Source organism: Phycodurus eques, chromosome 6 (genome assembly GCF_024500275.1).
Source record: "Phycodurus eques isolate BA_2022a chromosome 6, UOR_Pequ_1.1, whole genome shotgun sequence".
Taxonomy (NCBI): domain Eukaryota; kingdom Metazoa; phylum Chordata; class Actinopteri; order Syngnathiformes; family Syngnathidae; genus Phycodurus; species Phycodurus eques.
In genome coordinates this window covers 28,159,729-28,174,292 of record NC_084530.1, presented here as the reverse complement: position 1 = coordinate 28,174,292, position 14,564 = coordinate 28,159,729, and the positions used below count along the sequence as shown (strand labels likewise).

The window sequence follows — 14,564 nt, the reverse complement described above, 5'->3', positions numbered from 1 at the left end:
TAGTTTGCTTTGTCACAAAAGCAAACAAATATTAGCCTCAAAGTCACTTTTCTACTTAACAAGTTTCCTTCTACAAAAACTTTTTTTCTGGTCAGAAACCGGTATTTTTGTTGAAACCACCCCATGTTCTACTGCTGATTACTAAAGAAAAGAAAAAGCTGGAAACAGGCTGTTTCTCGTGAAATAACCGAGTCTACTCTTTTTTTTTGGATTGCAATTTGAGGAACTCTTCTATGAAAATGAATTATTATCATCAATTAAGCTTTAAAAAAAAGATAAAACAGCGGAATTTCAGTCTGTAGATACTATAGTTCACACACAGACATGAAAATAGTTTAGTGTTGGGCCTATTTGAACTCCATTCCGCCACAGTGGCTGGTCGATAACCAGAACAGCAGCACCTAAGCACATAAACTGTTTTGCAGGATTTTGTTTACGAATGCAGCATAAAAGATGGTCTCGCGTGATGCGCCGATGACATCTTTAAGGATAGTTGGCGAGTTCCAGTAGATTCTGACGTGAACGCTCCACAAATTTGTGTTTTTTGTTCTGGTTGGAGCTATAACTCATTTGTTCTGCCACGTCTGTCATAATAGTAAACATTTTTTTTTTTTAACTTCAGTTGCACTTAACACTTAACTAAGCACTTAACATTGTCGTTGTTACAAATAAGAATCTTTCATGATAGTCAAATGTAACAGTAGAGAATAGAAAATAGTCTACGTTAAAGAGAACAAAAAAATCACTTCACGTTTTTTATTTTCAAGAATAAGTTTTCAATCTATGTTGGAATTATTGAGCATGAGTGTTTTTTTTTTTTTTTTTTTTTTTTTTTTTTTTTTAAATATAGTTTCACAAGCTGCTTTGATGTTTTTTTGTATGGACTCAGTCAATCACCCGGAGGCGAAGATATTAACATTTCTGGTTTTGTTTTTGTTTCCTTTCTGTGTATTTCATTGTAGGCTGGGCATTTCTTTAGCCTTAGGCAAGTCCTTAATATTTATGTTTTTTTTACAATGAAAATGTAAAACACACGACATTGTCTTCAGTATGCAATCCCTCATTGCGACCTCCGCCCAACTGAAAGACCCCCAGTGACCTCTGCTTCGCCTCACTGCAGTTTCATTTCCCACGCGACAAAGATGCTCTCATTATGACTGCTTATTATGTTCGTGAATGTATTGAGTATTAAATCTGTGCATCTTGTATGCGTACTTGTTTCAATCTGAGGCATTGACCTTTCAATGTTTTCTAAGCTTCTTTGGTCACAGACAGTAACTTTGTTTCAAATAACATTAAAATGCTCGCAACTACAAGCTCTTTTAAAATAAATTCTGCAGCCATGTTGATACTGAAGTATCTTTGTGAAAGTATAAAAATGATTATACTACATTAGTATATACTGCAATAATAATATTCATTGATTTTGTATAGCACTTGTTCTCATTAGGGTTGCGGGTGAGCTGAAATTTATCCCAGCTGACTTTTGGGTGAGAGGCGGGGTACACCCTGAACTGGTCGGCAGCCAATCCCAGGGCACATATAGTCAAGCTACACAACCTGGTAAACCTCGCAGGAAATTGGCGTCATTGTTGTGTAGATCGAGCAGATCCAGCCTGCAAACCGGCCCGTTGCCTCTTTTACGGGTCTCACAAACTGTAATGTATGTGCGTTTGTGTGTGTTTTGTAAATGAAGTATTACTGGGCTGGGAAACTATTAGTGGAGATAACAGCCAAATGTAATCAACTCTTTAATTGTTTTGGTGTCTGTTATTTGGCTGTCTGAGAAACATAGTGACTTTGACACGAGAACAAAAGTAATTGTCTTTCACATAAATTGCGTTTTTATTTTTTATTTTTTTTGGGGGGGGGGGGTGTAAATTTAAAATAAAATAATAAAAATTCTAAATGTTTTTTTGTATTATTTATACATATTTTAAAGCTGTATGAACCTTATTAATCTTCCATCCTCTAATAAACAGTTTCTATACTCATAATAAACACCCTTTAAACTATTAAACAAACAGTAATGCTGTTACTGTTAAACAGTAATGCACAGTAGTACTGTACACTATTTATACTTTATTCCTTGTAATGTGTTTTAGTAACTTTTTCCAGTTTTTTTGTTTTTTTTACAGTTTTAATTAAGCATTTATTTTACCCCCAAAAATTAAAAAAATCAGCATATACTCCAAATCCCGCAATATCACAAATTATGCGGGGTATGAATATGATAAAAACAAATCTGTATTATGTTTTGGGATACCGTGAAGCTGTGTGAAACACACACGGCAATGTCCCACTTAGTTGGGTTCTGTGTGAAATAAACCGGCAAACAAATGGCAGCTCTCGGTGATGAAGCTTTTAAGGGTTATGAGTGTGTTAATGTTTGTATATTGGGGGAGGGAAGTGGGGGAGGTGTACTGCGAGGGTCTTGGATTGAACTCTAATCCTTTCACCCTGTTTGGAAATGACCCCGCGCATTCTCGGGTAAACAATATGACAATGAGAACACGCAAACGCACGCGCACACACGCACGCGCATTGTCTTAGTGTGACACTGCTTACTGTAGAAGTTTTTTTTACTTCATCTCGGGAAAATGCCTGCAGCAGAAACTGGCTGATTTACTGATTTAGGTTGGTTCTTTGTGTGGAACAAATCTTCACTTTCACTTTTGCATCAAGAAAGTGTGTACGTGTGCGCATAAGGAATCTATGGTGCGGTGTGTTTGGTGTACTTTCCCGGGGACAATATTGTGCGAGTGTTAAGAGATGCAGTGCAAGTTTAATCATCGTCGGCCTGCTTTTTCTCATTAGGGAGCGAATACGTACATTCCGCAAACTCTGCAGCAGATGCTAAATGTTTTGGCTGCTGTCCTCATGCCTGGTACAAGTGCACTTGCTAAGTGTGAATTTATTATTTTTTTTCAATGTATTTTATTTCTGCATACAGCAACAGCAGCAGTACAGTATGTACGTCTCCCACACAAGATCAACACATTCTGTTTGCTGCCTGGTGTCACATAACAAACTGTGAATGAGAACTGGTTCACAGTTCTCAGCGTGGGCGTGGAAGATATGAATAGCAATTTATCTGACAAATCAGGGTGGGATATTGGTACAGCTGAGTTTAATTCTTTCCTTCATCACGTTGGTAACTTCTCTCAAATCATATTTCTCAATTGAAATGAATGCAAATGCCATTAATCCATGACAGCCTCCTTCCCAAAATAACTTTTTTAATGAAAAAAAGTTTTCTTTTTTTTTTTAAAGTTTTTTTTTTTTTTATGAGAAAAATAGCATTTTATTAAAAAAAGAACAGAAGAGAACGTGTGAATACAATTCAAGAAAATGAAACGTTTTTTGTCACACTTTCTCCTTCAATTGTGCTGCTCATTCTGGTTTACGAGCCTTGACCACCTGGGGGCAGTATAAGACAGACATACGGATATATTGTACTTAAGGCTCAGCTCCTCTCTGACCTTCTCAGTACGACAGTAATATTAGTCATTCTTCGCAGAGGATAAATAATCCATGCCAGTGAGCATTGTTATATGATCTGTCTCCATGTGTTGCAGCACTCAACAGCGCCACATAGATGCTAATTGTTAGCTTGTGTGCCTATGGAGTTTCCCATTGTATGTTAGCATTCAGGTCACGGAGGCTTTGTAGTCATTTTAAATATACAACTTGTAATTCTCTTTCTCTTTTCACGTTGGATCGACAGCTCGTATCGACCAAAAAACCCGTAATTTGGGTCATTCGTATCTCGCGGTACCACTATATTTTACTATCACAACCTCGTAAGCAAATAATTTTAATAGAGTTTTCTGTTCCACCCATGTGGTGTCTTATCGTAGGACTTAAAAAAAAAAAAAAAAAAAAAAAAGATCCCTCTATGTTGCCTTTAACATTTTTAGTCTTTATTTTTCTCAAGCTGCTGCAGCTCCCCTTTGACAACATCTGTTGTAGCATCTGTAACTCTTCCACTTCGTTCCCAAACGCATTCATCTATGACCATATTTACCAGATAAAAGCAATCAACCAAAGACAAAGCATTTGAAAGAAGAGTAGCCCTCCAAAGGCATAGACCTCACCCAAAGCGTTAACATTTGTCAGGTCCAAAATCAAAGAGTATTTGTGTGTGTACACCACTCCCAAAGCAATATTGGCGGTGTGTCAGCTGTTGCATTGAAGTTCATTATTTCAGTTAGTCTTCAGGGAGCAGAACATGGCTGCTTGCCAAGCTCCGTGTTGCTGCCCATTGTCCTGCTGACTCTTTCTCTCTTTGCTTTATTTGTTGCACTTGAACTAAAACCTAACCATGTTGCGATTGTAATTGCTGACAGTGGTGACAGTCGTAGTTTTTACATGGAAGCTATGGCGTGTAGAACAAATGTATTATTATTTTTTTGTTTCATCTGGAAATAGCTTATTAGTTATTCTGCATGTCTTAATGATAATTCAATTCCAAGCGTAAATGTCCCCTATTCATACCTTTCATGAAAACATATTACATATCAGCTCCTGTTAAATCAATCTGCCTTGTCTTCGTATGTGTGATCATCTATAGTACGACCCGGACAGTTCGGGCTTCATCAGCACCGAGCGCTTCAGGGACCTGTTGGCGACGCATGGCTCCGAGCTCGACCCCCACAAGCTCGAAGTCCTATTGGCCCTCGCTGATGGTAACTCTGATGGAAAGATCTGCTACCAGGACTTTGTCAACCTGGTAAGACTGTATTTCCTATTGTATTTCTTAATTGGATATGCTCGGTGGTTCATCGGTCATTTAGTAGTTAAGAATGTAACTCCTAAACTAACCAATAAAAGAATACCTTGCCGTAGTATCTCAATCAATAGGGGCATTGAGCCTTTGGTATTCCAAGTTCAGCTTCGAGGTCCAAAGACGGTGTAATAGGAAATGAGCTTCTGACAGATGATACATTTTCCGTCTTACCTCACACCTTGCCCTACTTTCACTGACCTTGAAACTGCTGCCAACTGATGTTTGACCAAAGTCCACTTCAAGCCATCTCCAGGGTACCCAATCCCAGTACTTTAGTCAAACATGATTCGCTCCAGGAAACTGTTTGACCTTGAGTTATTTCAGACTTTCGCCATAGGAAACAGAGGTTGGATTTGAGCTTTTGAATTATTTTAAAATTGTTAATTGTTGCAAAAGGGCCAAACTATTTAGTCTCGTCTCCATCCATTTTCTGTACTGCTTATGCTGTTCAGTTGACTTTGGGAGAAAGGCAGACAACCTGGGCAGTCACTGGGTGATCGTGACTGTGGCACTGAGTGAGAATTGATTCCCTCCCAGAAAAGTCAGCTATGTGAAAACTTTGAGAAAAGAAACACAAAAGTTATGGAGAAAATGCAACACTGAAGTCATTTTGTCTCATCTCACTCCGTTGTCGTTCGAGCTCAGGGTTTTTGTTTGTCATTTGGTTCCGATTTTCCTTGGACTTTTTGGCCTATACTGTTTTGTTTAATAGCCGAAACATTTGCGATTTAGGGCTCTCTTTAAGTCAGACATGGCATGCGTGGAGGAAGGTTAGACTGGGTTTCTGTAATTTGGTAGATAAACTAAAAACGTATGTGTTGTACCGGTCCGCGGCCCAGTGGTTGGGGACCACTGGTCTATAGGTTAAAAACATCCATTACATCGAACTACATCCAAACCCCAAAATATTCCAGACAAAATTGCATTTTTAATAGGACGACACTCTGGTGTTAAAAGCTATCAAAATTAATATAGTTATACAAAGAAAGCGCAATCAAACACTGATGGACTGTACAATAAGTGCCCGCTGTAAGCCAAGACTTATCAGCCAAAATCATTCATAAAACGCTGATCCATGAAAATATAAAGGCCATACTGTGTGTTGTTAAAATACAGTCATCTGGCCAAAGAGTAGAATCTGACGCCTTGCAAAGTATTGAATGGATTCGCTTAAATCTTTCACTGAATCAGGACTCAATTCTTTGTCTCATTAAAATCTGGAACTATGCGCCACCATTGAGCCAGCTCTTTTTGTGCTAAATAGACAAAAGTGTTGAGACAGGCACCTTTTCATTTAGGTGACTGGGCCCCAAGACATTTTTGACAATTCAAGGCTCCCCGCTTTGTGGGAACAGTTTGGAAAAGGCTCCTTTGTGTTCTCCGTGCACAAAGCAAGGCCAGGATGGAAACTTTTTACACCAACTACCACCTAAAAATATACCTAGCTCTCAAAGTACCTCCATCATGACAAACATACGCAGTAGGACTATGGGTCCATAAAAAATGAGAGGCAGATTTCATCCTTAAAAAGTATATTTACTATTATTGTAAGGTACTGTGACATTATGCAGTTCGAACCTTATCTCTGTGCTTTAATATAACGTAATTTAAAAAATGCTTAAAAATTGCTCCAATTGAAATCTATCGGTATTGCATATTGTGCCATTTTCCCCATAAATTAAAAATCTCAAATGTGTGACTTGGGAATTATCGTACAGCGACAACATGGGTGTCATCCCGCCTTCTGTTCAATCTCGAATGCTAACTATGACTAAGAAAAATTGGTGCGTTAACTTCATCCCTGCATGTCGGCGCTGCTTTTTTTTTTTCTGTACAGAACAGCGTTAAAATGGCAACTTGCCAGGCAGCGTTGAAGATGGGAGTGAAATGTCTCTTTGTTATGCCTGAATCAGACTATAAGACAAATTTGGTCTTTCACGTTATGTAGCCTCGCTAGCTAGTGCTAGCACTAACGTTTATATGTAAACATGCCGGCGTTCCGCTGAATCATGCTCTAAATTTTCGGGAAACATTGGTTTGTGCAAGTGAATAAATGTTGATAACGGCCACAGAGTCGGTCACAATACGCAATCCTACTGGTCGACGTCAAGGTGAGCTATCGAAAAGTTGTCGTTGATATGTCACACGACACGGAAGATATCCCAAAAATCAAGCATGCGAAACTTTTCATTTTGGCGTCGTAGGCCCAAAACTGTTGGTCGTGGATTATGTCCCATGACAACAAGTTTTGTCGTTCCCGACAAAATATATCGGACCGCGATCGCTAATCGGCCCAATATCGAGGCTAAAATCCTGTAGTCTGATCCAGGCCAAAGGAAACCAAACCTTCAATCAAGCTTAACACACTTCTGCTACTGTCATATTTTCCATCTGTCTTCTATTTCTTGCTCCACCATTTTCCGCACCTCTTATGTGATTTTTGCTTCTTGAATAAGCATTTATCCCCTCTAACCTTTTCCTCTTCTTCCTTTTCCCCGACTTCTTTCACCAGTGTCTAAATGGGGCAGAGCGTCACTTTTTTTGTGTCGTATACAATAAAGAGAGGAATTACAGTCACTTCACATGGGATATTGTGGCCAGTCCTCACATTTTGGCATTTTATTCAAGTTGCCAGACTTGACTTTAGAGTTACGGTGTGTGTTAATGAAGTGCAATGCGATGTTTTTTTCGGGATCGAAAGCCAGGTGTGTGTGTGAGAGCATCTCCCTGCCTGCGTTGTCGCTGTTGTTCGGCCCCAAAGTGGCCATGGTAACTCCTAATCATTTTCCCACACTTCTATTCTCCTCACATAAAGGCGGAAATAATTGGCTTCTGCTAAACTTCTCCAAACACTTATCCCTGCCGAGACGCTAAAGGTCTTATGAAATAGTGCTCGAAACGCTTCTTGACTTTTTACTACTTTTTTCTCCAATTTCCCCTCACTATTAGTATTTTTATTCTATACCTTCTGTATTATATTCAAGATTTATCATAACGGCACACCTTTCCAATGTCACGCTTTTATTTTTTACTCGTACCACTTGACAATAAGTGTATCCTTTAACATTGTTTACTAATTGTTCTAAATAATAAATGCTAAGGGGCCATTTGGAGCCACAAAAGAGCCAAACTATATTTATGAAAATATATAATTTATACATTTTTATCATTGTATATTATTAGCATTTGTGCATTTAATGTTTTTGACTTTTTATAGCAGTTTCATCTGTTGTTTTATTTTTTAAAAAGTAGACTCATATGCTCTTGTAGGCCGTATACTGATTTATGACCCCTGATAAACCCTAAAATTAATGTAATGTTACAGAATAACTTATTTTACTGTTTCTATTTGATATGTTCCACTGCCCTTAAAAACAATTTCTACTCTCTGGGGGCACACAAAACAATAGCAGAATTGACTTATGGGCCATGAAATAGAAATAAGATCGCGATCATGGAAGGTGAGGCAGACTGCAGGGGAGAAGTGAGGAGGCAGTTATTATGTTGTCATGGACACCGTTATAAAAAGTTCAGCTGCAAGGCACATTGATGACAGCAGCACTGCACATCCTCACGAGGAGAAAATACCATCTTTGGTAACTAATTGGTACTTTGAGTTTTTTTTTCCCAAAAAATGAATAATTTTACAGAGAATCTATGAAAGCAATGGCATGGCTCCACTGCGTAAGACTCAGTAGCCCACCCCATTAAAAAGGCCGTTTTTGTTTGGAGTTGAACTCCTTGGAGGCAGACAGCAGTGAGGGGAAGGGTTTTTGTTGGTTGCTAGGCGATGATAATGGCATTCTATAGTCTGTGTGGCCTGTGCTCAGACTGCCGTGTTATCAGGCTTCAGTCATACATTGATTGGATCTCAAATGTTGACTGAGTATAGTCCCCTCCAAATGTATTGGAACAGTGAGTCTGATTATTTTATTTTTGCTCAAGAAGGAAAACATTTGGTTTTGACACCAAAAGATGAATATGAGACAAAAGGTCCTCCAACCCCCACCTCGTGATCCAACCAACCAAAAATAGTGGTCAGCCAACATTTTAGTGTACAACTATTCTCCAAATCAAGGGATTTGCTCAAAAATATATGCTTGGAAAACTGGTTAAAGTGAAGAAAATTTGCAATTTTGGTCCAGATTTTCTGCCAAAATAAAAACGACAAACCCATTAGGCAAGAAACTTGAAGTAGACATACTTTATTTGCTTTTGTGGTTGCTTAAGTGGTTCAAGGAATTATGTTGAAGTGAAGCTTCTCGATTGAGAGATTAGCTTTGCATGTCGGGGAGGAACTAACTTTAGCCTGGGTTGTTAGGGAGATTCTCCATTGCCTATTAAAAACACACAGGGTGCATTTTTTCCCAAAATCAAATCATCTGTAAGCCATTTATTTTTAAGGGTAACGTTGTAAGTTGGAGGCGTCACAGCGGGCGACTGGTTAGCACAAATCTGGGCTCGGCCTTCCTGTGTGGAGTTTGCATATTCTCCCCCGTGCCTGCGTGGGTTTTCTTCGGGTTCTCCGGTTTCCTCCCACATTCCAGAAACACGCATGGTAGATTAATTGAAGACTCACATTCACACTGTCACTGAGTGGGAATTGAAGCCACGCCGTCTGTGCCAAAATCAGGCGAGCGTACCACGACACGATCAGGGAGTGCATTAAAACACTTCAACTCTGTCCTAATGTGTTTTTTTTCTCCAGATGAGCAACAAGCGCTCTAATAGTTTCCGGAGGGCAATCCTGCAGGGGGGCAGGCACCTTAAAGGCAGCAGTCTGCGGGATGAGGTCGGTCTGGGTCTTTCTCAGCGCCTGGTCCGACACGTCGCTTACGAGACGTTGCCGCGCGAAGTGGATCGCAAGTGGTACTTTGACAGCTACAACTACTGGCCCCCGCCCTGGCTGATTCTGACCATCACCATTCTTGAGGTAAAACATCGAGTTAGAAATGAGGAGAGACGGACTGAAATGCTAGAACAGTCGTTCTCAAACCTTTTACACCAAGTACTGTACCACCTAAAAACAAATACTGAGCGCTCCAAGTACCACCAGCATGACAACATTAAAATACAGTTGCATAGTAGGGTAAGTGTTCATGAAAATATTTTTGCAAGTCACTAACATATAATGTGACACAACTGTGAAACAGCTGAACTGTACTTGAGGAGTGGTTCTTTCACCTACCGCCAGAGTTAGCCTGCGTACCACTTGTGGTACTAGTACCACACTTTGAGAATCACTGTGCTGTAAGATGTATCTTACAAACATTGGGGGTTACTATAGTATGGTGGTGCTATTAGAGGGATGCATAACTTTGTTTGTTCACATGTCTAAACACAGGATAGGATGTGTTTTGTTTTCCCATATTAGCTGGCACAGGAATACCACTTAAATGAGGAAATAAGAACAAGTGAATAAGATTACACCAAATGCAGTTATTTAGTTTTTTTTTGCTATCCATTAACTACTATGGTGACTGCTTAATTGTTGTATTAAACAACAACAAACACCTTTAGAGTTTTCGTCCTCTTCTGCTTAAATTTCACCTATTTCCTCATTCGAGGTGTACCAGTGTTTAGATTCCAGCTGACACACAAGATCACTGATTCCCAAACATTGTTAAAGTGCCATGAGAAATTAGCCAATTCATTCACTGCCAGCCTTCCCAGTTAACATGGATATTTGACTTCTAAAGCCGTCAATGGTACTGAATGTGATTGGTCCAAAAAAATTTTATTTACTAAAAAAAAAATTATCCTTGTTAATTTCTCCATGCCAGCTACGTATCGTGTCAGGCAGGACAATAAAATGGTCTCCCACTAGATGGCAGAAGGGGCAGTTAATCTGTGTATCCACCTGTTGCCTTTCATACAACTGATTAATAGCTTTGTGTTCGATTTAACAGGCCCAGATGTTAATTTGTGAGTAAAGTAAGATGAGATAATCTTTTTTTAAATCCTTTTTTAGCATATACACTTTTTGTGACATTTTTGTTTGGTAGTGTGCCATGAGATTTATTTCATGTACAATATGTGCTCAATAAAGGCTGGGAAACACTGCACTCCAGAGAGCCTGGAAACTCAAGCTATGATGTATTATGATGTACAAGCGCTGATGTATTTGTTTTCATCACTACTACACATTAAGCTAGAAGCTGCCATGTTACCATGCCTACTTACAAAAAAAAGCAGTCTGATCTTAGAAATCATAATGTCGCCAAGTATCCGTCCGTACTCAGTCTGATTAGTAGGGGACTTAGATTGCACGGGTGCATCGCCATGACAACGAGGTGGTTTCACTGGGGTTTTTCACTGTAAGAAGTCGCTGTCTGTTAGTATTAAGGTTGCACAGCTTGATAATATTGACAGGCTCATCAGTCAACTACTGGAGTTTGAGCAGGTTCTTTATGTACAGGTGGAACCTCCAAAGTGGAACTAAGCCCTACAATTTAAAGCTCAACCACCATTTTGTGGGGGAAAAAAAATATTTCATGCGAGACATCAAGATAAAATATTTTTGGCTATGTGAGCATTTAAAGGATTATCAATGTGTTTAGCTTTTTCTTTGGCTTTCGCATGATGCCACCACAGTAGATTCCACTCGTGATGGTCGATGTGATAACCACAGAACCAGAAATGGAACTTGCTGCGACATAGGAATGGGTATAACTCTACAGTGTAATTTGAACAATACAATTAATTAATAAATATCAATTACTAACCAGATAGTAATGTAAATAGCATGTAGCTAAATGCAAATGACTGAAGCAGCTTTCCAACAAACAGGAGATTTTCACTGTCGGTTACTCCCCATTACATGTCTGACAGGCATCATTGGTGAGTATTTTTTTAACCTTATTTTGGTTGACTATCCGAATCTTAAAATGTTCCACTCTGGGTCCTAGACTATACTACTATATTTATCTCCTTTTTTAAGCCAACCGGTTGAGGCATATGCCTTGACACTTTGCTTCTTCGTCAAGGTTTCTTTCTTTGAAGTAGAAGTGACCAATGTTTGTATTCAGTTGTGTCTTCGTGATGCATAAGGAGATAGATTTATTTAATTACAGGTAATATTTTGGCTCATATCATTCATTGTCAAATAACCGCTGCTGCCTGTATTTACTGCCCTAGGTATTCGTTTTCTTTTATTATGGCTGTCATCTGGATCGGCTGGTTCTGCAAGTGTCCAGCCCATCATTCCTTAAGAGTCCGCTACCTTACCACCCCCAGCTCCGGGCCCAGGCCTGGAGATACCTCACCTACATTTTCATGCACACCGGGTGAGTTGCACATCGTGGGAACTACAACCCTAATTCCAATGAAGTTGGGACGTTGTGTAAAACATAAATAAAAACGGAATACAATGATTTGCAAATCATGTTCAACCTATATTTAAATGAATACACTACAAAGACAATATATTTAATGTTCAAACTAATCAACTTTATTGTTTTTAGTAAATACTCATTAACTTAGAATTTTATGGCTGCCACACGTTCCAAAAAAGCTGGGACAGGGTCATGTTTACCATTGTGTTACATCACCTTTTCTTTTAACAACATTCAATAAACATTTGGGAACTGAGGACACTAATTGTTGAAGCTTTGTAGGTGGAATTCTTTCTCATTCTTGCTCAATGTACAGCTTCAGCTGTTCAACAGTCCGGGGTCTCCGTTGTCGTATTTTACGCTTCATAATTTTCAATGGGAGACAGGTCTGGACTGCAGGCAGGCCAGTCTAGTACACGCACTCTTTTACTATGAAGCCACGCTGTTGTAACACGTGCAGAATGTGGTTTGGCATTGTCTTGCTGAAATAAGCAGGGGCGCCCATGAAAAAGACGTCGCTTGGATGGCAGCATATGTTTCTCCAAAACCTGTATGTACCTTTCAGCATTAATGGTGCCTTCACAGATGTGTAAGTTACCCATCCCTTTGGCACTAACACAGCCCCATACCATCACAGATGCTGGCTTTTGAACTTTGCGTCCATAACAGTCCGGATGGTTCTTTTCCTCTTTGTTGCCACTGCCAGCTGAAGGTTACTGAAAAAGAAAACATTAAACAAAGAGAATTACACATTATGTTCTTAAAACAACCGCATAGCCGCCGCTACCGGAATGCTAACATACACTGGGAAATTCCATAGCCACACAGGCTAACAATTAGCATCTATGTGGTGGTGTTGTTACTCTTTAAGCAAAGGATATCTGAACACAAATGGTACTGAAACACACAGAAAGATCATATAACAATAATCATGGGCATATATTCTTAATCCTCTGTGAAGAATTTCTAATATTACTGCTGTACTGATCAGCCCAGAGAGGAACTGAGTCTCCATGTAGAGTAGAGCCTTGTACTGCCCCCAGGTGTATGTTTTATAGGTGTATGTTTTATAAAATATAATGCTATAGAGTGTTAATTTTCCTCATTAAAAAAAACTACAAACTACTTTTTTTGGAGGGGGGGGGGGGGGGGGCTGGAACGGATTAATGGCATTTTCATTCATTTCAATGGGGAAAAATGATTTGAGATATGAGTGTTTTGAGTTAAAAACATGGTCAAGGAAAGAATTAAACTTGGGGACAAGTCCAGGCGAGATACCAACCCGATGTCATCCACATCAGTCCATCGTCAGAAAATCTTGCGAGACCGAGGTTAGCTATCCGGTGACGTTTGAACGAAGTAAGCTAAATTAAATGAACTCTGTTGCATGAGTCAGTGATACCAGTCATAGCGGTTTGGCCTTAGAGGCCATCCCTCAGTGTCAGATGCCGTTATCTGGCCTGGAGGTGTTCTTGTGGTTTTCAACAGCCCCCCCGACATGATTAAAACCCCCCTTTGTCTCCACCCTTATCATTGAACCATCTCCCAGCTGGTTTGTCATGCACTAAATAGATTATAGGCACACTTAGTGGAAATTGTTTGCGTGCTTGTTTGCTGGGAAAGTTTGCACTCATTCCTGTTTCGGCTCTTTGTTGTGTGCTCAACGCAACCAGAACACGGCGCTTTTATGTCGGCCATAATTACTGCTGCTTCCGCATGCGAGTTTGTCATTTATCCCTAAGCAAACTTTAAACAGAGCTGGAGCTTTAATTCAGACTGCGAAAGCGAGCAAGTGTGACAGAAGAAGAGAGGCTGGATTATTGTGGCAGCTGCGCTTTTGGTTTTTGGACACAGCTGTGTGCGTGTCTGCTGCTAAATGAGGTTTGGAAGGAAGGACACTGCCGCTATGAAGGACGAGGAAACACAGAAAAAGTGTTAATTTATCTCCTGCCTTGGTTTGTGTTTCCACGTTTTGCGTGAAAATGTGTAAAAACAATGTTCTTTGTGCTACAACAGGCATTGTGGTGCCTGAAAAAGCAAATACTTGGCTGGATTTACACTGCAGTTCCAAGGGCAGAATTCCGATATTATATCATTATTATATCAACTTACATGAATGTTTCAAGGGAGGCAGAAACACATGAGACAAGCCACATTTGCAGGCACCCAAATTGCACGTAATTAACTCCACCAAGCAGTGACAACACCGAAGTAAACAATATGCATAAGTAATGCAAAATATTAAATCATAAATTAGGATAACCTCCACATTGCCACACTGGCCAACGTTAGTATTTAAAGGGGAGGTTTGCAATGTTAAAACTGCTTGCAAGATTTAAATGCAGCGTCACTTCACCGCCTGTCTGTGACCAAAGCCATGCCGCTCACGAACGTGCACAAGAGCGATTCTCAAATTTAAAGAAAATGCATATTCCGCTTCA

General features: G+C 39.7%; 1 protein-coding gene across 1 annotated transcript in view; it reads left to right on the top strand.

Moving 5' to 3' along the window:
* Positions 1-14,564, top strand: part of rhbdl3 (rhomboid, veinlet-like 3 (Drosophila)) — a 45,362-nt gene that overhangs the window by 22,784 nt on the left and 8,014 nt on the right. Inside the window, exons 4-6 of the mRNA XM_061680385.1 lie at positions 4,574-4,732; positions 9,498-9,722; positions 11,927-12,075. Coding sequence (XP_061536369.1) covers positions 4,574-4,732; positions 9,498-9,722; positions 11,927-12,075 — 533 coding nt within the window. The remainder of the gene's footprint in view (positions 1-4,573; positions 4,733-9,497; positions 9,723-11,926; positions 12,076-14,564) is intronic.